This window comes from Rhinolophus sinicus, linkage group LG02, assembly GCF_036562045.2.
Source record: "Rhinolophus sinicus isolate RSC01 linkage group LG02, ASM3656204v1, whole genome shotgun sequence".
In the NCBI taxonomy this organism is placed as follows: Eukaryota; Metazoa; Chordata; class Mammalia; order Chiroptera; family Rhinolophidae; genus Rhinolophus; species Rhinolophus sinicus.
Genome location: NC_133752.1, coordinates 175,301,228 through 175,325,726, shown reverse-complemented (window position 1 = coordinate 175,325,726; position 24,499 = coordinate 175,301,228). Strand labels below are relative to the sequence as shown.

At 35.4% G+C, this 24,499-nt stretch overlaps 2 protein-coding genes across 9 annotated transcripts in view; one reads left to right on the top strand and one right to left on the bottom strand.

Moving 5' to 3' along the window:
• CLEC2A (C-type lectin domain family 2 member A) overlaps positions 1 to 8,681 on the bottom strand; it is a 38,684-nt gene extending 30,003 nt beyond the window's left edge. For 2 of the 4 annotated variants that reach the window (XR_012494046.1, XM_074326030.1), the window contains exons 1-2: positions 8,564 to 8,681; positions 7,179 to 7,292 (exon numbers count right to left, since the gene is read on the bottom strand). Coding sequence is in view for 1 of the 4 variants with exons in the window: in XM_074326029.1 (XP_074182130.1) it covers positions 26 to 118; positions 6,495 to 6,513 (112 nt within the window). In the remaining 3 variants the exon portion in view is untranslated. Of the gene's footprint in view, positions 1 to 25; positions 119 to 6,494; positions 6,663 to 7,178; positions 7,293 to 8,563 lie in introns of those variants that run through there. The other 2 variants (XR_012494045.1, XM_074326029.1) reach the window with 2 other exon arrangements.
• A 111-nt stretch (positions 8,682 to 8,792) lies between these two features.
• Positions 8,793 to 24,276, top strand: LOC109435571 (C-type lectin domain family 12 member A). 5 transcript variants are annotated; one of them, XM_019713526.2, is made up of 7 exons: positions 8,794 to 8,926; positions 14,861 to 14,980; positions 18,753 to 18,851; positions 19,140 to 19,328; positions 20,264 to 20,415; positions 21,733 to 21,839; positions 23,992 to 24,276. In XM_019713526.2, exons 2-7 carry the CDS (start codon positions 14,890 to 14,892, stop codon positions 24,167 to 24,169), a joined length of 816 nt encoding a protein of 271 aa, XP_019569085.2. In that variant the 5' UTR covers positions 8,794 to 8,926; positions 14,861 to 14,889; the 3' UTR covers positions 24,170 to 24,276. The 5 variants fall into 5 exon arrangements, with proteins under 5 accessions (XP_019569086.2, XP_019569085.2, XP_074182126.1 ...); XM_074326025.1 differs by lacking the exon at positions 8,794 to 8,926 and adding an exon at positions 14,620 to 14,734; XM_074326026.1 differs by lacking the exon at positions 8,794 to 8,926 and adding an exon at positions 14,735 to 14,757.
• Positions 24,277 to 24,499: the final 223 nt, after the last annotated feature.

Sequence of the window (24,499 nt, the reverse complement as noted above, 5' to 3'; positions counted from 1 at the left end):
GTTTTAGCAGAAATTGTTCACTTACGTTTTCTAGGAAATCCTAACACTGCCCAAAGAAGCAAGGCGATGCCTCCACAAAGCATACTTGAGGCAATTAGCATTTTCTTTGTTACTACACCTAGGGAAAACACATGTCATTGTTTATCTTCTACAGAAAACAAGCAACCAAACAAAAAACCCAAGTAATATGTATCTTTTTCTCTAGCTTCTATATGTTCTACTGGTCACCCAGTAATTAATACATTAGGAGGATGAGAAAGGGTACTAAGATCTAAATTTTTCGCAGCAGCAGTCTCAAAGTACTTTGGCTCCACTTTTTGGAGCCATTTCTGAGAACTATGTTCTCTGCCCTACTTCCAGAACAGAAAACCAAATCTACTCCTGTGACTTTGGGACTTATTAATAAAATTCTGCCTTTACCAAGCCGTGGGTTGGGGGAGGGGTTGTATTTAAGGACCAGATTATGGATTATATATATATATATATATATATATATATATATATATATATATATATATATAATTTGTTTGTTTGTTTTTTAAATGCTGAGGATGCAAGCTGGGATCAAGAAACGATGCCAGGATAATAACACGGGTCTTAGTTCTTGTATCCAAGGCCAAGCTCTGTTTCTGCCCTTACCTGGCTCCTTGGCTTCCTGCTCCACGGCCTCAGTCCCATCCCAGTTCTCAGTCCCTGCACTATCCATCTCCTATGCGCTCACAGAAAAGCTCATCTGTGGTCACAGCTACTGGGATAATCCTGAGGATGAATTGCGAATTGCTAATTATATTGGGTGCACAGTGCAGGAAACCAGTGCACCAGTTTTCTAGGAGGACGGTGTCACAAGACTGAAGTGGGAACAGGGCAACAATCTATCATCCTCTGCTCAGTGCCACAATTTGTGCCAGATCCTCCACCCTGGTCCCCGCCCCTCCCACAGGCAGCGCATGTCAACTGCCTTTTCCTCTGTTGTTTTTTTAAGAGGCTGGGCCAGTAACGGCTACCAAGCAATCAACAACCAGTCCTCTAGCCCCAGTGGCTACGGCTGCGTGGCCCAGGATTGGTTGGAGGACAGTCTGGACTCTGAGAATTCAATCTCTGATTGGCTCCTTACATTTCATCTGCTAACTACTCAAAGCAGAGAATGGACAGGCCCATACTTTCCATTTTTGGCGCCTTTATGTAGTCTCCTTAAAACTGCAAATCTGAGACAATTTTTTACAGCGTATGGGTTGTTGGCCTGTATACCATGCATTCATACTCTCCAGCACCACAAAATGACTCTGCCCATTGCCCCCCACTTTTTTTAAATAATTTTTTTCTCTTTTTCTTAATGTATGAGTTCTAAGTTTATTTGTGAACTGCTTAGGGATATTTGGGGAAGCAAACCCATTATTTTTACACCTTTCCACAGTATTTGAATATAACCTTGTTTCATATACATGGAGTCCTCAGTTTGCACAGTAGAACTGGATCATAAAAATGACCCTGCAGGTTGGAAACATGCCATATTGTTTTACAATTAAAGGGGAAAACTATGATTGTTCCTTGAACTTAAATTATTTTTTGTCAAAATTGAAAACTCTCTTACTCTCCCTTACAAATGTATAGGGAATAAAAATAAAAAAAATCAGTAAAACTAATAATTTTTTAGAACACTGTAATTTAAAAGATTAGAAAAATTGAGAATTCAAGTGCTTTGTTTTATTTTGTAAAAAATAATCTCATCAAGAGTACTTTGAACAGGGTGCCTTCTTCTTGTATAACTTACAATATTGAGCAAGCATCTCTTCTTTGCTGTCTAAAACTTTCACAGTTCTAAATTTGATCGTTTTGCATTGGAAATGTCATAAAATATCTTTGAGAATTCCATTAATGTATTTTTTGGGGGGAGGAGATATAACTTCTCTGGGATATCTCCATCCTTTTCATCACAACCATTTTCCTTATTTTTGTGGATTTTGTTCACTAAATTCCTCTGGCTGCGTATCTAGAGTCTCTCCAAAAGTGAAAGTATCAATATCCCCATTTCAAAAGAGGGAAAAGAGACCAATTCCCTCTTTTGATTATCAATTTTTTGGTAAAATATTATGTAAAATATCACTGTGAGACAAAGAGGTAACACAACTTTACACTTAACTATATGTGTTAAGCGTTAACAGATGCACATTAATCAATCACTGACAGACTTAGAAGGAAGTGATGTGATTAGTTATTGATCATAATGTATTTCTGTTATATATGTAGTGATTTGTAGGCTGAAAAACTAACAGTGAAGTTTGTACTTCATACAATTACAGGAAGTGTACTGTAAATATATGTAAACATACTGTAAAACTGAAAATTTGAAACATAATTGGAGGGTAGTGTTATTTAATTAAATCATGGTAAATAAAATTTGTGCATATCGAATGATACAAAACAATGCACAGTCATCCCTTACATATCACTCATTCTCTTGCAAATGTGTATATATATATATATATATATATATATATATATATATATGTATATGTATGCATATATACCTTATTCTACACATATGTTATGGACTAATTGTTTGCCCCAAAATTCATTTGTTGAAACCCTAACCCTAATGTGATGGTATGAGGAAGTGAGGCCTTCCTCTAATCCAGGGGTGTCCAAACTTTTTTCAATGTTTTTTACCAAGGGCCATATGCGGTAAAATACACAAACAGCCGGACCACTCACTCGAGGTGAAGTACGTATTGCCTCACCTGGTTTATTTAAGTAAACTAAATATATTTTTGGAATTTGCTGCGGGCCAATTAACAATGGATTGCGGACCGCAGTTGGCCCGCGGGCCACAGTTTGGACACCCCTGGTTTAGATGAACTTATGAAGATAGAGCCCCCATGCACTACACTGAGTATTCAGATATCTGGGTTGGTTTTTTCCTTTCCAAAAATCATCTATATAGCCTCACCTTAAGAACATCTATTTTGATAAAAGGAAAGAGAACAGTAGGACATGAATACAGGTAAATGTTCAACTGTGATGCCAGGCTATTGCTAGAGTATTTTCTCTGTGTAAGGAAATACTGAAGTTGTTTATTATAATAATGATGAATGTGTGGATTAGACCAGACAAGAAAACATCTGAAGTCAGTCAAGCAGATAATGGGGGGAAAAAGAGTTGAGTGGCATAGCCTTTTACCCCAGCTTTTTTGAGATATAATGGACAAATAAAAAGTGTATATACTTAAAGCATACAACTTGATGTTTTGATATATATATAATATATATATATATATATATATATATATATATATATATATATATATATATAATATATACATATATATCTGAATAATCACTACAATCAATAATATATCAATCACCTTACATAGATACTATTTTATTTTATTCTACTGTGTTCTATTTTTTTTTTTTTTTTGTGGTGAGAGCATTTAAGATTTACTCTTTTAGCAAATTTCAAGTATACAATGTGGTTTTGTCAACTATACTCACCTTACCATACATTAGATCTCAGGAACTTATTTATCTCGAGTAACTACAAGTTTGTACCCTTTGACCAACATCTCCCCATCTCCTCCTCCCCCTCATCCCGGGTAAGCATTGTTTTACTCTGCTTCTATGAGTCAGACAATTTTAGATTCCACATATAAATGAGATGATACAGTCCCTATCTTTATGTAAATGGATACACAATATAAACAAGAGCAAATTTGGAATAGAAGAACACAAAGTGGTAGGAGAGAAGTAAAAGTGTAGGGTTTCTGTATATAATTGAAGTTAAAATTGATATCTATTATTAAATCCAATCAATCACTATAGATAAAACCAGCCTGTAACCCACAGAAGGGAATATGTACAACACGTACAGCCCACCCCCAAACTAGGACTCTACTTAAAATGTAGAAAGGGAGAATAGATGGGGATATGTAAGCAATAGTGTCTGATACAGTGTTATTACCAAAAGCTTTAAAAAATGTGTGTGTTGGTAGGGGTTATTTACCGATTGCAAGACACAGAGAAAGATGTAGTACCAATACACCTCACACACTATAACAAAGTCTTATAAAGAGAAACCCATTCTGCTCAGTTTTAGCTGAGGTATCAAAGATCAAGAACAATTCAGAAGTACTAAGTATCTTTGTATCCTAAAGCCAAGGGCTTTATCATTTATGCTGGAGTTACTAAAAGAGCGTAAAATCAAACTTACTTCCAAGAAACCATGATTCTCCTGTGACTAGAAAATATTTAAATGAAAAAGTACAAGAGGGAAATGTATTCAGAAATAGTTATCATTATGCTGTGCATCACCTCAGTGATCCATGGTGAGGGAAGGAAACTGTTTCTCACCTCCAAACAAGTGAGAATAGCTCCGAAGTGACCACTCAATAGATACAAATGTGTATCCATTTGTGTATCATGGGGTTTGAATGGAGTAGTGACCATTATCTGACCCTACCAAGGGAAGTCTAAAGACTACTTATGGAGTAACCTGAAGCTGGCAGCTTACTACAAAAAAAGGACTGCAAGGGAGTTCATCTATTTCCACCAATCACAGAGTGGATCAGATGTGTATCCCACCTTGGGAAACTAGGTTAGGGTGACTATAAAATGTATCCAATACAGATTTAATGCAGTCTTTATCAAAATGCCAACAGTGATTTTCTGGGAAATATAAAATTCCATGCTAAATTTCATATGGACACTTAAGAGATTCTGAATAGCCAAAACAACTTTGAAAAAGAATAACAAAGTCGGAAGTTTCACAAATCTCGATTTCAAAACTTATTACAAAGTTACAGTATTCAAACAGTGTGGTACCAGCATCAAGACAGACATACAGGCCAACAGAATAAGACAAGAGTCAATAAACCAGTCTTCACTTATGTCCTCAAGTGATTTTCAACAAGAGGGCCAAGACCTTTCATCAGGCAAAGGATAGTTTTTTCAGTGAATGGTGCTGGGGAAACTGTCTAATAGCATGGCAAATAACAAACTTGAACCCTTACCTTATACTGCATATATAAATTAATTTAAAATAGGTCAAAGACTTAAATGTAAGAGCTAAAACTATAAAACACTTAGGGTTGGAAAGCTTCAGAACACTGGATTTGGCGATGATTTCTTGGATATGACACCAAAAGCACAGGCAACAAAAGTAAATAGTTAAGTTTGGACTACATAAAAGAAAAAACAACAACACACACAAACAAACATCAAAAACAAACAAACAAAAAAACATTTCTGTGCATCAAATGACAAAACCAACAGAGTGAAAAGGCAACCTACAGAATGGGAGAAAATACTTTGCAAATCATATATCTCATAAGGGATTGAAACTCAGAATATATAAAGAACTCCTACATCTCAACAGCAAAAACTGAAAAAAAAACCACGATTTTTAAAAAGTGGGTAAAGGACTGAAACAGATGTTTCCCCAGAGAAGACATAAAAGACACACATGAAACTATGCTTAACATCAGTAATGACTAGGGAAAGCAAATCAAAACCACAATGAGAAAAGATATTATTAAGATAGCTATTAAGATGGCTACTTTCAAAATATAGAAAATAACAACTATTATGAGGATGTGGATAAATTAGAAACCTTCTGTACTGTTGGGGGGCATGAAAAATAGGACAGCTGCTAAGGAAAACAGTATGGTATTTCCTCAAACAATTAAACATTGAATTATTATATGATCTAGCAAATCTACTTTTGAGGATATAACTCATTAAAAGCAGGGTTTTGAAGAAATATTTGTAAACCATGTTCATAACAGCACTATTCACATAGCCAAGAGATGAAAGCCACGCAAATATCCATCAACTGACAAATGAATAAACAAAATGTAATATATATATATATATCTCAGACTTAAAAAGGAAGAACATTCTGACACATGCTACACCATGGATGAACCTTGAGGACATTATGCTAGGTGACATAAACTAGTCACATAAAACAAAACACTGTGATTCCACTTATATGAAGTACCTAAACTAGTTAAATACATAGAAACAGAAAGCAGAATGGAGATTGGCAGGGTTTGGGGAGAGGGGAAAGTGTGAAGTTGTTATTTATTGCATATAAAGTTACAGTTTTACAACATGAAGAGGTCTGGAGGCTGGATGCACAACAATGTCAAAGTACTTAACACTACTATACTGTACACTTAAAAATGATTAAGATAAGACATTTTATGTTATGTATATTTTACCACAATTGAAAAAAAAAAAAGCCAGATCCAAGGGAACCTGTCGGAGCCTGCCGACAAGACGAACGGTTCCTGAAGTGGGGAGTGAGGATTGAGAAAAAAATAGACAAGAGACAAAGATGGGATTGGGAGGGCGAGCAGTTCTAATTAGACTGCAGCACCTGCTTTATTTTCTAGCTTTCTTTTATACACACAGAAACAAGAAGGTTACATAAAGCGGCTGAGGCAGCAAGTACAGATTAGTTATATTTTTTCAAAGTTTGACCCTGACTGTCTTTACCTTTTTGATAATTCCTCATCCCCAGAACAGCTGGTGTCTGTTTGTTCTTTATGCTTATCGGAGTTCCCCTTAGCGATCCTCCCAACCTCTGCTTGTAGTTACATTTTCTTAACCCTTAATGCTCCAGCTCCCTGCAGGAACCCTAGACAATGAAGCCCTAATAGTATTTATAGAATCCCAAAAGCTAAAGACAACCAACTCAAGAGAAGTCTCGCTGACAGGAAGTAAGTAGCAATCAGATGACATAATTTCTGGAAAACCCACAAAATGACTCAGTGATTTCAAAATCTTTTCTTCCTCCAGCTTTCTCTCCCCATGTGAGGTGTTAGAGGATTTGATGAAGCTAAGGAAAAAAAGAGGAAGCAAACAGAACAGAACATCCTCTGAATGCTTCCAAGCCTAACGTCTCGTATAGGCCAGAAGAAACAAGAGGTTTTAAATTTGGAGTTTCAGTTTGAATAGAAGAGCTTGGAATTCTGATATTCTGCTGTACATACGAGTAATAATTTCTGAAATGAGACTGTTTTTGTTACTGAACGAGACCACGAAAGCTATGGGATTCTTCCCAGCCTATTCAGGCGTGAGAACACATAAGTCTCAGAGTGAGTTTAATGGAATGAAAGAATAAAGTTAATTTTTAGGTATATATACAGAGCTACAGCACTTTCAAAACACCAGATTTACCTCTGTTTTCCTATCCTCTGATGCATGTCTATACATTCTTCCCATCTTCATGAATGTGGCTGACAGTTGTGGGTTAATGGTTTTCCTTGACCATAAACTTGGTGATATCAGTCCCTGTTAGGTGGGAGGAAAGGGAGGCAAAACGTTAAGAAATATTCCAGTCATACAAATTACTTTTTAAATAAATACAGTGTTTTCTGGAATCTCATGGTTGTATTGACATTGTCTCCTATTTATATTATTAACTGTTTCATAAGAAAATGTTTCCTCTGATTCTTCAGGATGTGCTGCTTTTTTTTTTTTAAACTTCTAAATCATTACATATGCCTAGACTTTTCTGCCCATTTTGCTCAGGTTTTTCCACTATTGGGTTTTAAGATAAGTTACTGCAGGCTGAGTATTGAATGTTTTAGACTCAAAGTAGAAAATGAAAAAAAAAAAATTGTATGACTGATAGTTATATTTTGTGAAATTTGGAATCCAGCTGCCTTGAAGTTTGGTAATCAAGAAAGAATATGGGAGATAATGGCCAATGGAGCCCGCAGTGTCAAGTGTGCAATGATCTGAAGATGGTCTCAGGTTGAGTTGGTTGCCCGGCAACATTTTCTTGATTCATCTCACCTCCAGTGACTGCTGCACTGAGCTTGTGGGGTACGTGTTTCCCATCAGATCTCCAGTGGCCTTGAGAAATAAGGAAAGGTGGAGAGATGGACCATGCATTCTGGTGTATAAGTACATAGTCTTCAGTTTTGTACTATTTCGTTCCATTTGTGGCAGCCTGGATTTGGAAGTCTGTGCTGTGAAGTTTCTTTTACTATCAAACTGACTTTGCAGAAATCTCAGTAGCTATGCTCGTGCTTCATTCAGTTAGCTTTCTGTGATTCGGGAGGCCAGAGCCTGACATAGTAGGCAGCCATTCCGTAAATAAACACAGCGAACTTTCTGACCCCTTTCAGTCATTTGGAAAATATTAACTGGGCCTTAATACTTAATATATTCTATGAAAAAGCATGGGATTGGATAATGGTTAGGTTGACTGATGTGTATGGGGAGGGATACGAAGAGTATACTTGAGGGTGGATGTTCAGAATAAGACTTTCTTCTCATTAAAATAATTTGTGCTGGCTGCCTATACAAATTTGTCTTCATTTTTCTAGCCAACCCACTCATGTATGTGTAGGGTGGACAGATTTAGCAAATTAAAATACAGAATTTCCAAATAAATTTGAATTTCAGATCAACCAAAAATATTGCAAATGTAACAAATACAAGAACATTGCATGAATACTTACACTAAAAATAAACCATTTTTTTAAATCTGAAATTTAAATTTAACTGGATATTTTACCTGACAAGCCTACTTAGATCACAACAGTTTTTCTTACCTTTTAAATTGTTAAGTGCTCCATGGCTTGGTTTGGGGTTATTCTCTATTCTCTGCTTACACCTCTCTGTGAACCCTCAGGCAATGATACAGCTTGTGGACTGAGGACAGGAAAGGACTAAGGCAATGAAGGAAAAATAGATTGCTGCCCTGCAAGGGTGGGTGGAAAGGACCTGGAGAAAGGGGAATTAGTAAAGGACGACACGAGACGCTTGGAAACAGGACTTGAGGAACCCAGTGAAAGCCGTTTATTTGGACGATGAAAAACCCTGAGGGGAGGAGAATTGAGACAGGGTGCAATAACAAGCAAGTAACCACTGAGAGTAACTAGAGCTGAATTAGCAGAGGACTTCTAGAAGCCAATGTAAGTACTATCACAGTGTTTTCTTGTCTTCTCCCCAGGAGTATAGAGAAGTTTCTATTTCACTTCCAGCTGTAATGAGTCTTCACCAGCGGCCTGATTGCGAGTTTGCTGCTTTACCCCCAGTGGCTTTTGTTCCATAGGGGAGAAATTTCCAGGTGGGACTCTGTGTCTTTTGTACAATAGCTGCTGTTCATCTCCGCCAGGCCTGCAACATAAGCTAAACATTAAAGTCTCCTAACCTGCTCTCAAATTTTCAACATCTGGTGAAGTCTGTAAAGTGCTTTCCAGTGGGTGTGATTTATCATCGTGTCTGCAGGTCTCAGGGGTTCCATGCTCTCATGCAAACCGACACTCTGCCTTTAGCAACTTTTTAAAAACTTTAGCTGAATTCTTTATAACAGCGTATATGAGTTGAGCATCGACCCCAGATAAGCTAGATTTCGTGCCCTGTCTCTCCTTGCATGTGCCCATCTTTCCTTAGTTTTCAGTTTAGCTGAATGCCCTGTGACCTCAGATCTCTGATGGGTTTAAGAAAAATTATGAATTTGCAAATGATCCAGCCTTCCATTGTTGTGTAAAAGCAAGTAAGTAAGTAGTTTTTCTGGGACAATATTTACACGTAAATTAAGATAATATATAAGAAATAGTCAATGGGTATAGTGAAAATATAATGTTTGTTGAACTTGGTGAGACCCATTTTGTTAAATGAAAGAGAAGAATTCAGGTTGGATTAGCTTGGTGAAACCCTAGCTAGAGGGAGATTTTGTGTGTGTGTGTGTGTGTGTGTGTGTGTGAGAGAGAGAGAGAGAGAGAGAGAGAGAGAGAGAGAGAGAGAGAATTTGAAAAACAAGACAAAATTGAGCTTTAAAAAATAATTGAGACACTGATCCAGACACTGATTTATCTTCCTTACTTTCAATGCATCTGACAGCACCATTAGTCATAGATTTACAGGGCAATTCATTAATCTCCATGGCACTCCTTACAAAGAAATTTATTTGAAGGCAAGAGAAGTAGGACAATGGACAATAATTCTCTGGACTTACTATACTACATGCCCACCCCCCCAAAGCAGCTAGGCTAGCTTAGTAGAGCAGAAGAATGACTTGAATGCTTTTTTAAGACTTAATTCTTGTAATCTGAGAGACAGTATTTTAGAGTATTGGAGCATTCCCTTATAACCGATTGTATATGTTTTCAAACAGCTGTGAAGATACGGTGTCAACCCCCTATATCCAGAATGTTATTGTCTGGGAAATGATGTGAACATAAGAGTAGTTGTTCTGTGTATTATATGTGAGAGCCCATGTAATGAATTTTTGCTGCTTGTTTGCCACACTTAGTTTTGGTATGTTTGGAGATCCCAGAACCAACAGTTGTAATGTTTCCACAAAGAACATAATCATGGTTCTGTTCAATTGGCACTTGAAATAGGTCACTACTGGCAATTGTGTGTTCCTTACATCTCTAAAACAATAGGTAGTATTGTTTAAAGTGACAGATTCAAATACTAAGGACAACTTGGGCTGTGCCTGCACAAGGGGCAAGTAGACTATCTGGAACCCAAGGAATTAACTGAGGTATCTCTTTTTAATCCTATTCCCCAAAATATAGGTCAATAGAAAGCAAGAGTAGCCCGATGTAAACAGGACTCAGAAGGACTCAGGACCTATAAGAATGGGCATGTGGGTCAAATTATGGTAAAAAACAAAACAAAAAAAAAGTGCTGGAAGAACATAAGGAAAACATAAAATACGTGGTATGAAAAGAGGGCTCTGGTTCTGGTTTAAGCCACATGGTCAGCTCTATGCGGAGAGACTACACACATAGTTTTAGTAACTGACTTTTCCCACTTTCCCTCTACCCAGCCTTGCTACCTTAAATGAATCACATTGGTGGTAGTTGATATTTTAGGTTCTGTGAAAATGAATTTTATGTGTCAAGTTGACTGGGCTGAGGGATGCCCAGGTCATGGTAAACGTTATTTCTGGGTGTGTTTGTGAGAGTGTCTCCAGACGACATTAGCATTTGAATCAGTAGTCTGAGTAAAGAAGGTTGCTCTCACCAAGGAAGGCAGACATCATCTAATCTGTTATATCCTGAATAGAACAAAAAGGCAGAGGAAAGGCAAATTCTCACTCTCTCTATGCCTGAGGAGCATACATCTTCCCCTATAACATTCACTTAGACATTGGGGCTCTTCGTTCTCTGGCTTTCAGACTCAGGCAAAGATTTACACTGGCCTTCCCCGACCTCCACGCCTTCCTCCCCCTTGGTTTCTCAGGTCTTCTTTCCTTGTTCTTCAACTTGCAGGTAGCAGATCCTGGGATTTCTTGGCCTCCATACCATGTGAGCCAATTCCTAGTGTGTGTGTGTGTGTGTGTGTGTGTGTGTGTGTTTAAATTTACTGGTTCTCTTTCTCTGGAGAACCCTAATACAGGTTTCTTTGGAAGTGTGACTGAATTGAAATTAATCCACAATGCTGTGGGAGCTGATAGGATGATTTCAGAGAGAAGAAGAGATTAGCCTTGTTGGATAGTCTGTCATTCCAGATCTACTCTCCACCATCTCATCCCCTTTGCCAAACCCTAAATAGCTGTCTCCTTTGTATAATTTTACTGGACATTCTTCCTGAAGTTCTAGGTAAATTTGTGCTAACAGGAACAATAGGCAAAATCCAAATTTAGGGGAATATTTCCCTACATTGGTAGGATATGGCAGTGCAATTTTTCTACCTAAGACTGTATCTCCAGGGTGGCCAATTTCTATAGTTACAGGTTTTGCTACTTCAGTCAATTGCTAACAGCTTTGCCCTCTCATGCTCAGTAGTAGTTACGGCTTCCCACAGCAGTTGACAGGATGTTTTGCTTTTTTTTTTGAGCCTATCCACATCCTGCAAATTGTCCTTTTATGTTATTTTCTTCAAACTCCCCTTTTAATGTATATACTTATTTTTCTCTTTGAATCCTGATTGTGGGTCTCCTTTTTGAACTTGAATATATCATTGTCACTGTGGTCTCCCAAGTCTTCAATAACTCTGAAGTTATATGTCTCAGAATTTTTGTCACTGTGCATTTCTAGTCACCTATCTCTATTTCTTTGCCTTGCTTCTATTATAATAACCCACACAAATAATTCAGGCAGTGGATAATTTAGTTACCATTTATGTTTAATTCTGGAAAACATTTGCAATTATATTTAAAGATCACCTCTCAGTATTTTACTAGAATCAAGACTAACATGAGGCTGTGGAGGACAATTCATTAAATCATCCCGGATCTTTTTATTCATGAAAAATACATGTTTTAGCTATATATCTAAATATCTGGGCAGCTCTAAACCAAAAATATTGGTATAAAGTTTTAGTTATTCAAATATTTTCACAATTATGACCACATTGGAAATAAGACTTTTTAATTTCTTTGTTGCCCCTGCTAATTCATTGCATACTCTTCATTCCATACTGATAACTGACTAAACAACTTTCTATAATGTATAACATAAGACCAAAATAACACAGTAATGCACAGCTCTCACCCTCCCCAAAGAAAAATAAACTGTAATTCAATCATCATTTATTTTTTTCATTATATATATTTGGTCAGGTCCTATGTCAGAAGCTAAGATGCTGACTATGTTTTTATATGTCTATTACCTTTAAATGTATTCTTAAGTGTTTTAGAATATAGAGATTTACCAAGTAGAGAGTGATAGGAAGGAAGGCAGGAAGGAGAGAGTGAGGGAGGAACCATATGCACAAGAGTACTCTATGATACATAATAAAAAGTAAAAGCCCTCCTCTTCCATCTCTCTTTGTTCTGCTAAAAATAAATTTTAAGTCATTATAAAATAAGTCTGTCCAAAAGGAGAAATACAAACCTGTCATATCAATGTCAGTTTTCTTATTATTTCTTGTCTCTTTTCTATTGATTTGTATAATCTCTCTGTAAATTTATAAGATTAGCTCTTTGTCCTTTATGATATATATGGAATATATTATATATGTATATACATATTTTTTTTTCAGTTTGCCATGGGCATTTTATTCTGTATTTTGTCATATAAACAAATTTAACTTTTATATTGTAAATTGTGTCCATCTATCAAATGGCTTGTCTTATTTCAAAAGGTCTTTCCCACTCAAAGATAGTAATAAATAAATCCACAAGTGTATATTTTCTCCTAAAATGTTAATGTTTTCTTTCTTTATGTATAAATAGATGATCCACTTAGGAGGAGTAGAAGGGCTAGTCTGTTCCCACTTGAGAAGCATTATTGTCTGTGGATATATATTTGAACAGGCAATGAGTATGCTTGGATCAGGTCTCAATTCTGCCATTTATCACCTGTGTGATGTTAGATCAGGAATTAATATCTTTATTGTTCATTTCGTCATCTGTAGAATAAGAGTGATAATAATGGTACCTAGTTCAAAGAGCTGTAAAGATGAAACTAGCATTAGTAAAGTGCTCAAGATGGACGTAATCATTATATGTTTTGATTATACCTTCCTTTAAATATTGCTGGCATATGTTTACAGTTATATTTTCAAATGAATTTCACTAGCTTTTTTCAAGTACCAGGAAAAAATATATAGTAGTATTTTAAGTTAACATTGAATGTTTAAATAAATTTAGGAGATATAATTATTTTTTTACAATATTGATACTTGTAATCCAAAAGCATGTTTCCCTACTTTTAATTTTTTTTCTTTTTTTCAAGTTTTCTTCATTTTGGTTGTGTATATTTCTACTTATTTTGTATCTGTTATTTTTTTTTTAGTCTTTCATAACTCCTACAAAAGGAACCTATTATTTTATTTTAATTTTATGTCTACTCTAACATATAACAAAGCAGTTAATTTTTTCATTATATACTTTTAAAACTCTTCACACATTCTTTTCAGTAAAAAAAAATAATAATAACACCTATCCATTTTATGGTATTTATATATGGCAATACCAATTAGAATTTCAAGGTAAGATTTATTAATGAAAATTAAGAAGAACTTACTCAAAAATAATTGTTCCCTAACCACCACCTTCACATTGCATACTTGTTCAAGAAATGAGCAAACTGCTGCCTTCTGAGAATCTACATCAAAATTAACAGACACTTAACCTGCATAACCCTGGAGACTCATTTCCTTCCTCCCTTAGGTAGCTTAGCTGAAAACTGACTCAAATTGATTGAGCCAGTCTGCAGAAAGACAATAAGGCTGATCTTAGCTTTCCTGCAAAGCTATTTCCAGGGCCTTTGGTACCAACCTTGGCCATCAGTATGCACAATTCCTAGCATGGTTCCTGGGCCCCAGATTCTTTAATCTATTTTTGTTACTAGAGAAAGTAGTAGGCATTCTCTAGCTCCTCTTAGGCTAACCTCTACTAACAATAGCAGGGTGGCAAGGTGAAACTTGTACTCCCCCTTTTTCTGGGAGTGCTCTCTGTGTATGTGCAATCCCCTGGCTAAGGCAAACCCCTCTATCAGAACTTTTGCCATGACATGTGTAGAGCATCTATTGCAGGCCATTTCTGTAGAGTAGTGAGTGAGGATTGTATAGTTTTTATCTCTCTGCTTGAAAGTTCTCCAATAAATTCTAGGTTATTTCTTCATCATGTTGCCCTAGTGATTTGCATAACACTAATAATGTCCAAACACAATTTAAATAAATACTCTGTAGTTGGTAGAGAATGAGAAAAGGAAGAGATAAGAGGAAGAAAGTTCTTCCTGTAATAGCTTCCTGTTTTTATCTGAAGCCATAGTACAGATTCAGCTCATTTGCAGACCTGTGGGTGGTTTGTACAATAGGTATGAAAACAGAAGTTAAACTTGTAGGTTTAAGCTTCAGTTTATAAACAGAAATTCAAATCACAACTCCGGTTTAACATTCAACTGTTAATTTACCCTCATCTTTTTTTTTTTTTTTTTTTTTAGATTGTCAAGCTTTCTTTTCACAGCCATCAATGTCTGAAGAAGTTACTTATGCAGATCTGAAATTCCAAGACTCCAGTAAGATAGAAAATATCCAGGAATTTGACCAAGTTGGCACAAAAGGTAAGATTTTGAGCTATGGATGTTTTGTAAGATGGTAGAGGTGAAGCATAGAAGGTGGTAGAGTGTAAGGGTAGAAGCCTGCAACTTAGATATTAGTGAATTGACAATGATCCTTCAATTTGAATTTTGGATTAAGCTTCTCGTTTTTACCAAAGCTACCAATAATGTCCATATAAAATGATTATAAAGGTTTTCATTTGTTTGTTTTTTAAAGGCACTGATCAGCGTCTTGAATACTCAGTCTTTTGTAAATTTTCTAGTTTTTAACATCACACTCGATAATTAAGATAGGATAGTATTTTCACATGACTGGATTGTGAAAACTCTTTTTTTATCCCCATGAAAGGAAACCATGGAACAAGGACCATATGCTGTCTGGGAAAGTCATGGTTTTTTATGTTCTTTTTTTATAAGAAAATGCTAGTGTGTGTGTGTGTGTGTGTGTGTGTGTGTGTGTGTGTGTGTGTGTAAAAGAGAGAGACAGACAGGGACACAAAGAGGCAGACAGAGATATCTGTCTTTAGTGGATTACATTTGATTTTCTACCAAATCAAGCATATATTACCGTAATATTTCTCCTACTTCTTTTGGAGATCTTTCCCTGACTTACTGAAAAATAAAAGAGGTTAAGTTGAATAAAGAACACTTCAGGGGGCCAGTGAGCTGAGCCCTCCTTAACTAGAATAAAGACAACAAGCTCCTGCTGGGCTGTCACTTAGCTGCTACTGAGTTCCTGGGTGATCAGGTGATCCAACGGCTAAGTTAGTTAGAGCGTATGCTCTCAACCACAAGGTTGTCAGTTCGACTCCAGCAAAGGATGGTGGAATGTGTCCCCTGCAACTAAGATTGAACAGTGGCAACTGGACTTGGAAATGAGCTGCACCCTCCACAACTAAGATTGAAAGGACAACAACTTAACTTGGAACTGATAGGTCCTGGAAAAAACACACTGTTCCCCAATAAAGTCCTATTCCCCTGCACCAATCTTAAAAAAAAAAAAAAAAAAAGAACACATCAGGGATTAAAGGAAGAAAAGAAATAAAGAAATATTGGAAGATATGGCATTCAAAACCACACTGTATGTGGAAGCTTTGTATTTTTCCGTTCAAATTTAAATAATGATGTAAACGATTACCTGTATTGACATCCAGCTTATACTTCAGTAAAGTATTCTCTAATCTCCATTTTATTTGTAATCCTATATTCCTCCTATTATACGTAGCTCCTACCTCCTGGCTCCTGGCCTTTTGGATGCAATCTGCCCCAGCACATCCATACTTGGATTCATTATGTTTAAGTTAAAAATAACATAAGCAGTAGTTATGGAGAACATAGAAAGTTGATAGAAACAGTGAAATTATGATGAGAGTAATAGAAGAATTCTCAGGTATTAATTAATTGATTCCCCCTCCTCCCATAAAGTATAATATTCTTTGAAATGCTAGCTTTATTATGAACAGAATATTGTTATATCTTGGATTTATTTATCATCAGCACTGTAAATCTTGAAAAGGAAAAACAGCTCAATTCTGTGAGCTTTTCCTTTAATACAAATTTTTTTAAAGAGATGACATTTAAGGATTTTGCAGTATTTTCTATCTTAATTTCCTTGTTTGTATTTCTCTCTCTCTTTTTTTTTTTAGGGTTTTCTTTTATATATATACAAATTTTATTGGGGAATATTAGGGGACAGTGTGTTTCTCCGGGGCCCATCAGCTCCAAGTATTTGTCCTTCAATTTATTGGAGGGCACAGCTCAGCTCCAAGTCCAGTCACTGTTTTCAGTCTTTAGTTGCAGGGGCGCAATCCACCATCCCATGCGGGAATTGAACCAGCAACCTTGCTGTTGAGAGCCTGTTCTCTAATCAACTGAGCCATCTAGCCACTCCTCCAGAAGCTCAGCGGCAGCTCGTTGTCTACAGTCTAGTTGTGGAGGGCGCAGCTCACTGGCCCATGTGGGAATCAAACTGGCAACCCTGTCGTTCAGAGCCCGCACTCTAACCAGTTGAGCCACCCAGTCTCCCCAAGTCTTTAGGGATTTCTATGCATAATATCATATCATCTGCAGATGGTGAGACTTTTATTTATTTATTTCCAATTTGGATGTCTTTTATTTCTTTATCTTGCCTAATTGCTCTGGCTAGGATTTCCAATACTATGTTGAATAAAAGTGGCAAGAGTAGGCATCCTTGTCTTGTTCCTGATTTTAGAGGAAAAGCTTTTATCTTTTCACCATTGAGTATGATATTATAGACTTGTCATATAGCCTATATTATGTTGAGGTAAATTCAATCTATACCCACAACATTGAGTTTTATCATAAATCGATGTTAAATTTTGTAATATGTTTCCATGCATTTATTGAGATGATCATATGATTTTTATCCTTTATTTTGTTGATGTGGTGTATTATATGGACTGATATGTGGAAGTTGAATCATCCTTGCATCCCTGGAATAAATCCCACTTGATCATGGTGTATGATCCTTTCAATGGATTGCTGAATTTGGCTTGCAAATATTTTGTTCAGGATTTGTGTGTGTGTGTGTGTGTGTGTGTGTGTGTGTGTGTGTGTGTGTGTCTATATTCATGAGGAATATTGAGCTGTAACTTTCTTTTCTTGTATCATCCTTGTCTGGTTTTGGTATCAGAGTAATACTGGCTTCCTAACGTGAATTTGGAAGTGTTCCCTTCTCTTTTATTTTTTGGAAGAGTTTGAGAAGGACTGTCATTAATTCTTTGATTGTTTGATAGAATTTACCAGTGAAGTTGTCTAGCCCTGGACCTTTGTTTGTTATGAGGTTTTTGATTACTGATTTAATCTCTTACTAATAATCAGTCTGTTCACATTTATTATTTAATTATGATTAAGCCTTGGCAGGTTGTATGTTTCTAGGAATTTATCCATTTTTCTACATTGTCCAATTTGTTTGCATACAATTGTCCAATTTGTTTGCGTATAATTCATAGTAGTCTTATGATCCTTATATTTCTGTGGTATCAATTGTAATATCACTTTTTTCATTTCTGATTTTACTTATTTAAGTATAATAATTAATTTATAATATAAAGTTCATAATTCCTGTTTGTTCTTTTAATAGAAAAATTGTCTGTTTGGGGCTTTAATGTCACTAAAAAGAAAGCATTCAACAAAAGTTTGTTGCTAAAAAACATGAAAAATTCTAAGAAGAAAATAATATAGATTTGGCCTAGGATCTGGCTGATTCAAGGACACACAGGGACATTACAAGGAGACAGGCTATCATTTGTGTGTTCCACAGCTATGATTTTCTGAAGAAAACATAAATAACTAAAAATGATTTTCTTTGATACCCACAATTGTCCACTCGAGGGACGAATACTCAGATCGATCTCTCTGTTAACTGCTACCTATTCAGTTTCCCCAATTTTTACGGAAAAGATATGTTGTATCCAGATTGATCGGTTTACTCACTTCTCTTTTTTAAAATTCAGTTTTGCCTCTTTGTTTATTGAATCAACCTACCAAATAATAGCCTCTCCTTGGGAAACAGTTTGCATGCAAAACAACTAACAAAATGTTTTTGACTTATTCTTGACATAGTATTTAAAAAGGTATTTTAAACTGTCATTGAGTTTCCAGCAAAGCATATTTCTTTACTGGAGATCTTTTAGGAAAGAAGAAAAAAAAAAAAAAAAACAAAAAAAAACAGGCAAAATGAATGAATGAGTGAATGGTTTAGATTAAGATGTATGCCATTTCCAGGCCTCTTTGCTAATTTTGTTTTCCACAGCACCTCCTGCTCTTTCCCATGTATGGCGTCAAAGAGCCTTGGCTCTGGCTCTCCTGTGCCTTCTGCTACTGATTGGACTGGGAGTCTTAGGAAGCATGTGTATGTATTCCTCACATTTTGATTGAAAGGGAAAATACCTAGAATTGCATGAGTTTTACAAGACAGTTACTCTGAATTGAGGTTTTGAGATGATTATAGGCTACATGTAAACACCAGGGGGACTTGTAACAAAGTCCTTACGACATGATACTTAGCCACTTTCCCTCACTCCTGTAAAATGACTATTTCCCTAGGACTTCAATACTCTTAACACAATTTCAGCAAAAAGGATGTAATGGTTGTATTGAAGGATTACATTTTCTTTATCATTTTCTTTTTGATCTGGAGTTTACACAACTTCGAAGATAGAAATGGAAAAGTTGAAAAAACTACAATATTTCAAAGAAGAACTTCAGAAGAATGTTTCTCTACAACTGATGCATAATATGAATAATTCCAAGAATATCACGAAACTCTCTATCACACTGCAAACAATAGCCACCAAATTATGTTATGAGCTATCTAGAAAAAAACCAGGTAATCCTACTCGTATATTTCTCTCTGAGTTATTTATTAAACAATCAACTAAACCTATAAGTCACTTGAGAGTCAATCTTTCCCTCAGAAGCATTATTTCGGGAAAGGAATTAAATGTGGTTGACAGAGGACTTGATATTTCTAGGTAGTTAGAAGAAAACCAGAAAAAGTAAAAGCAACTTAGGCCCCCAAATTGCACAAGGTGACAGTTACTAAATAAAACATTAAGTAATATACGGTTTCTCTAATCTGACATTCACTAGGTTATTTTGGATACTGAGGCCAATAGAAGATAGGGAGGAAAGAACACCTCCTTATAGGTGACCTCATTCCTAAATTTTAGTAAATGTTTAATGAGAGTCAAGAGAAAAGAAATAAAGTTAGGGCTTACCCTTGGAATTTGGATGAATTGTTCTTTTAATATCTCTAACAATTTTTATAGCTATTATAACTAAAATATGTTCTTTGTGCTCTTATACAATCTCCCAAACATTCAACAAGTCAGAGAGCTCAAAATGCTCTAGTTAGAGAAGGCAGGATTGATGTATGTTTGTGGGGTTGATTCTCATTACACAATGTTGCTTGTGATTAGCTGTTTTCTTTTTTTTCATTTTTTTTTTTTTTTTTACCATGTAGTCATACAAAAATTGACAAAGGGAGAGAAGGAAATTAATTAATTATTATTCAGGGCTCCTGAGGTAGGAAAATATACTGGAATCCAAGTGTTTTATTTGAAATGTGTTGCTCAAATTATGTTTTGGGCACATTGTGGTGGTATATAAGGGCCTGGAACACAAGATTCGTTTTCTTCACCTTTGATGTAAAAAAGAAGAAAGACAAGTAAAGGTGGTTAATTTAACACAGAGGACAATGTAAACAATAAGAATAATGAAGATTATCAACACACACCAAATTAAACTACATTCTTCTTCCAGAGCACCAATGTAATCCTTGCCCAAAGGAATGGATATGGCATGGGAACAGCTGCTATTTACTATCTAAAGATTTTAAGACATGGCAAAACAGTGACAAGATGTGTTCTGCTAACAATGCCAGCCTGTTGAAGATTAAGGACAAAAGTGTAGTGGTAAGGTTCTATGGATCTCTGCTTGTGAGCAAGGAACTCACTTTTCCCATCATCCACTAGGGAGGAGTGAGGCATGTTGGGGAAGATCTATATTAATCTACACATGATTCTGGTTTATTCTAGTTAGGGGATGAGGTGACTGAGACTTTAGTACATTTATCTCACGGTAGTACAGCCAAGGTAGAGCATATAAAACTTTAGCTTAGGACCTTAGCTTCAGTGGAATCTCAGAGGCTGGGCAGATGGGTAGATATGGAACACTCAGAATTTTTCAGTCTATAAGCATTTTCAAACTGAAACTTTAGGATCAACTTTCAGAGCCCAGTCTCTGAGCATTTATCTAAAAATAGAAGATCTGGAAATAATTCTTGATGGTTACCAATTCCATAAAATCTACATAGGAGGAGATTCTTTGTTTCCACCATTTTGCATGCTTTTTTAAGCGAAAAAGCCAGCATGCATTAGAATAAGATTGTTTGGATAAAATATGTATAGAAAAGTAGAATTAAGATGGGGTGGCAAAGGCAAGTGCCAAGCAGATATATTGCACTGAATTTCTGGATCCAAGAATAAGTGAGTTCTTTAGAAGATTTATTTATGTATTGATTTTTTTTTCTAGCATCTAAACAGCATCTCCATATTTTACCTTTTATTTAGCATTTCTTGTCTCTCGGATAGTAATCACATATTTATTTTTTAAGCAAAAGAAGTCATTTTGCCATGAGTCTCAGCTTCCCTACTCTATGCATCTTTGTTTTCCTTTATAGAAGAAGGGGAAATCAGTCTATAGCTCTTCCTCATCTGATCTTTCTCAAATGATCCATTCATAGCTATTTACTAAAAAAAAATAAAGTGTCTGAAATATGAGAAAAAAGCTCCTATTTGGCTACAAAAATCTGGACTGGTTCTAAATTCAATTCTATAACCACTCTCATCTGACTTTGCTACATTTTTCTCCTATTCTTTCTGTTTCCATTAACATGTGTTCATAGTGATTAATCACCTCTTTGCCCACAGACTGAAAATTTATTGCTCAATATTTGAATCCTGAAGTTTGTGAACTTCACTGACCCTAAGTTAAGGTTATGCACAGATTGGTAGATCCTACACCATGTGAGACAGTAACTGGTGTATATATGTTGGAGGCAATCTTATAGTAAAAATTGCTTTGTCTCAATTTTCTTTAATAACATTGAAAAGTAGTAGTATAATGTAAAAACGTTACTTTAAGACAGTAATTTGTAAGAAATTATGTTGTGAGTTAATATATAGAAATGGGAGACAATTATTTTAACAAATCATCTCTGTTTCCTGTAGGAATTTATAAAATCCCAGAATTTACATAATTACTGGCTGGGATTATCTCCCAGAAAAGATCCCACAGATTATGAGAACTTGGAGAAGAAAATTATGTCCCCTGACTGGTAAGTCTTTAGTCTTATTGAATTTATATAGTAGGTTTGAGTAAAGGCATTTTCTTTAGGAGCATTATAGATTACAATCCAAACTGGCTTCCTTAAAAATTCTTTTCCATAGGGCTTCTTTAATATATCTAATAATGTAAGAAGTTGCCACAAATGTCTTCTCATTATCTTGACAAGTCACTAACAAACTTACAGTAGCCAAATAAGGAAGAATTTCTGTGAATAGTGTTTTTATCTAAGAGAACTATAGAAGCCGACAAAGTGCACTGCATTCTAGCATGTACCTAAAAGATGTAATGTTGGGATTCAAAGATGAATGAAAGACTGATTCTGCCCTTAGTTACTTAACCATTAATTGTATGATCAGACTAATTTAAAAAAAATCTACAGATAAAAAGAATAGAATGTTATAATGCTTCAGTAAGACTAACCAAAAATAAATTTTAGCTTTGAAATTTGTGCTATAACTGATATTTGAAATGTCCATTTTTTAATGGAAGATTTAGAGATAGACTAGAACATTTCTGGTAAAGAGAATAAAATGAACTTAGGCATGGTATATTGCATATATGGTATGTATAAAATATTTTGTTGTGTCATATATTTAAAAATATGGTTATAAAGATACCATTATAAATGGATTCATATGTTGTATTTGTTCTGCTTGTAATGGGGAACAAAAAGACTTAAAAGAAATAATGCTAAAATTTCACTTGTATTTTATAATCCTTTAAATTTGGAAAGAGACAGGTTTAGACTAAAGAAAGAAACCAGAGCCTCAACCTGTTGCATTCTGTCGCAAACACATGAGTTTATACGTATATGTTGGTTGAGGACACATCAAGCAAGAGTGAACTCAGGGAAACTGTGTTAGGATGCTGCCACACTGAATCTGAACCCTGAAATTCCTGCATACTCACCACATGGGGCCAGACAGCAAATAGAACCTTTGATTGGTTTTGTTTTGTTTTGTTCTGGTTGCTTTTTCCTTCAGATAGAAATAGTATATGTAGGAATATGCATCAGAAAGACAAGGCAGCTCTACCTGGCAGTTTGCAATGATAGGACAGAATGAGGGATAAGACATGTACTAATGGAGGAGAAAAGGACATATATTTTAAAGATCTCATTTGGAATAAAGGACTAGAGGTAAAGGTAGTGGGTGTATCAGGGGAGAGTATAGATGGAGTCTTGTTTTGAAAAAGTACAATTTCCATGTGTTTATTTGTAATTATTGCTAATGGGAAGATAATCTATAGTGGGATGGAAACACAGTAGATATTTTAAATTATCAGGAGATAATACTGAAATAAAAATTATATATGCATATTACATATGCATATAATTTATAATCATGTATGTAGACATATTTGTATGTATATATTGCCTTTTGTTTTTTGTTCTCAATGTTGTTTTAGGGCTTATTTCTGTTAAGGGGCTATGATCAATTACATCTGTATTATGTCACCTCAAATAGGAATTTTCACTTTTAAAAATTGAATTGATTAACTTATTGATTGATTGATGATCATTATTAATTGACCTAAGTATTGATACTACATTATTATCCAAAGGTAATATTTTTAAATTACAAGATTGTCTTAATATGTAATCCCTGATCAGAAATCTTGTATTAGGGGCTGGTAATTACTCAGAACTTCAGAGTAAAATCTCTGAAAAATGGCTAGAGGGATATGTCCCTTAAAGATGATTGTCGATTTTAAGGTATCATACATTAGGTTAATTCCTGGTTTTGGTGATTATGAAAAACATTTGAGGAGGACAGTGTCAAAGATGTACTACTGAGCCAGTTAGATTAGATAATCTAATGGAATTGCACTATTCTAAATTATATTAGGTATTAGGGAAGGGAGGGGCTATGTCTGAAAGTAAAGACCAGCAAATATTGACAGATGAGAAAAAGAGAATATTACAGATGAGGCAGAGAAGAATAAGGCAGTGTCTGACATTGTGTATCTGTCAATAAAAATGAGTAACCTGGACACTCTTAATATTCTCAATAATAATTGAAATTTATTTTAGACAATGAAGACCCTAGGAGCAACAATATATTGGAAAAGTAATTTTTGTGTATGTGAATATGTTTCAAATGTTTGACTTGCCAAGTGTAGTTCTTTATTTTCTCTTTCAGGTTTACAAGAAATACAAATGACCGAAGTGATAGAATGTATTGCAGAAATATAATAGATAAAATATATATTTATTATGATTACTGCACTACGCCAAAAAAGTATATATGTGAGAAGTTAGCTAATCCCGTGAGGACTGAGAGTATACTAATGAATGAAGTACCAGCTGGAAGAATTTAGTTAGAGAAATTATTTTTCCTTACCTATTATCCTGCAAGTAAAGGCAACTTTGGGGAACATATATCTTGTGGGCCACATAAATGGAATAAAGATGCTGTGAGACTAAATTCCTGCCTCTCTCTTAACAATTTATATTTTCAAACTTTCTTCTTTTTCCTCATTTGCTGAGTGAAAGAAACCTAAAGCCATATCTGAAATCATACTATGTCATTTAGATACAGTCCAGATACTGTTGAGCATAAATTCAGTGTTTGGTGTGAAAATACTGAAAACTGAAACTAATTTTTCTTGTTTTTCCAGACATAAACAATGTAAATACCAACCTTATAG

Bases quoted from the DNA above. Each gene is read 5' to 3' on its own strand.
- LOC109435571 (XM_019713526.2), top strand. From the start codon at position 14,890: ATGTCTGAAGAAGTTACTTATGCAGATCTGAAATTCCAAGACTCCAGT. The intron at 19,329-20,263 runs GTAATCCTACTC...TTCTTCTTCCAG, and splicing joins GCTATCTAGAAAAAAACCAG to AGCACCAATGTAATCCTTGC. The intron at 20,416-21,732 runs GTAAGGTTCTAT...TGTTTCCTGTAG, and splicing joins TTAAGGACAAAAGTGTAGTG to GAATTTATAAAATCCCAGAA.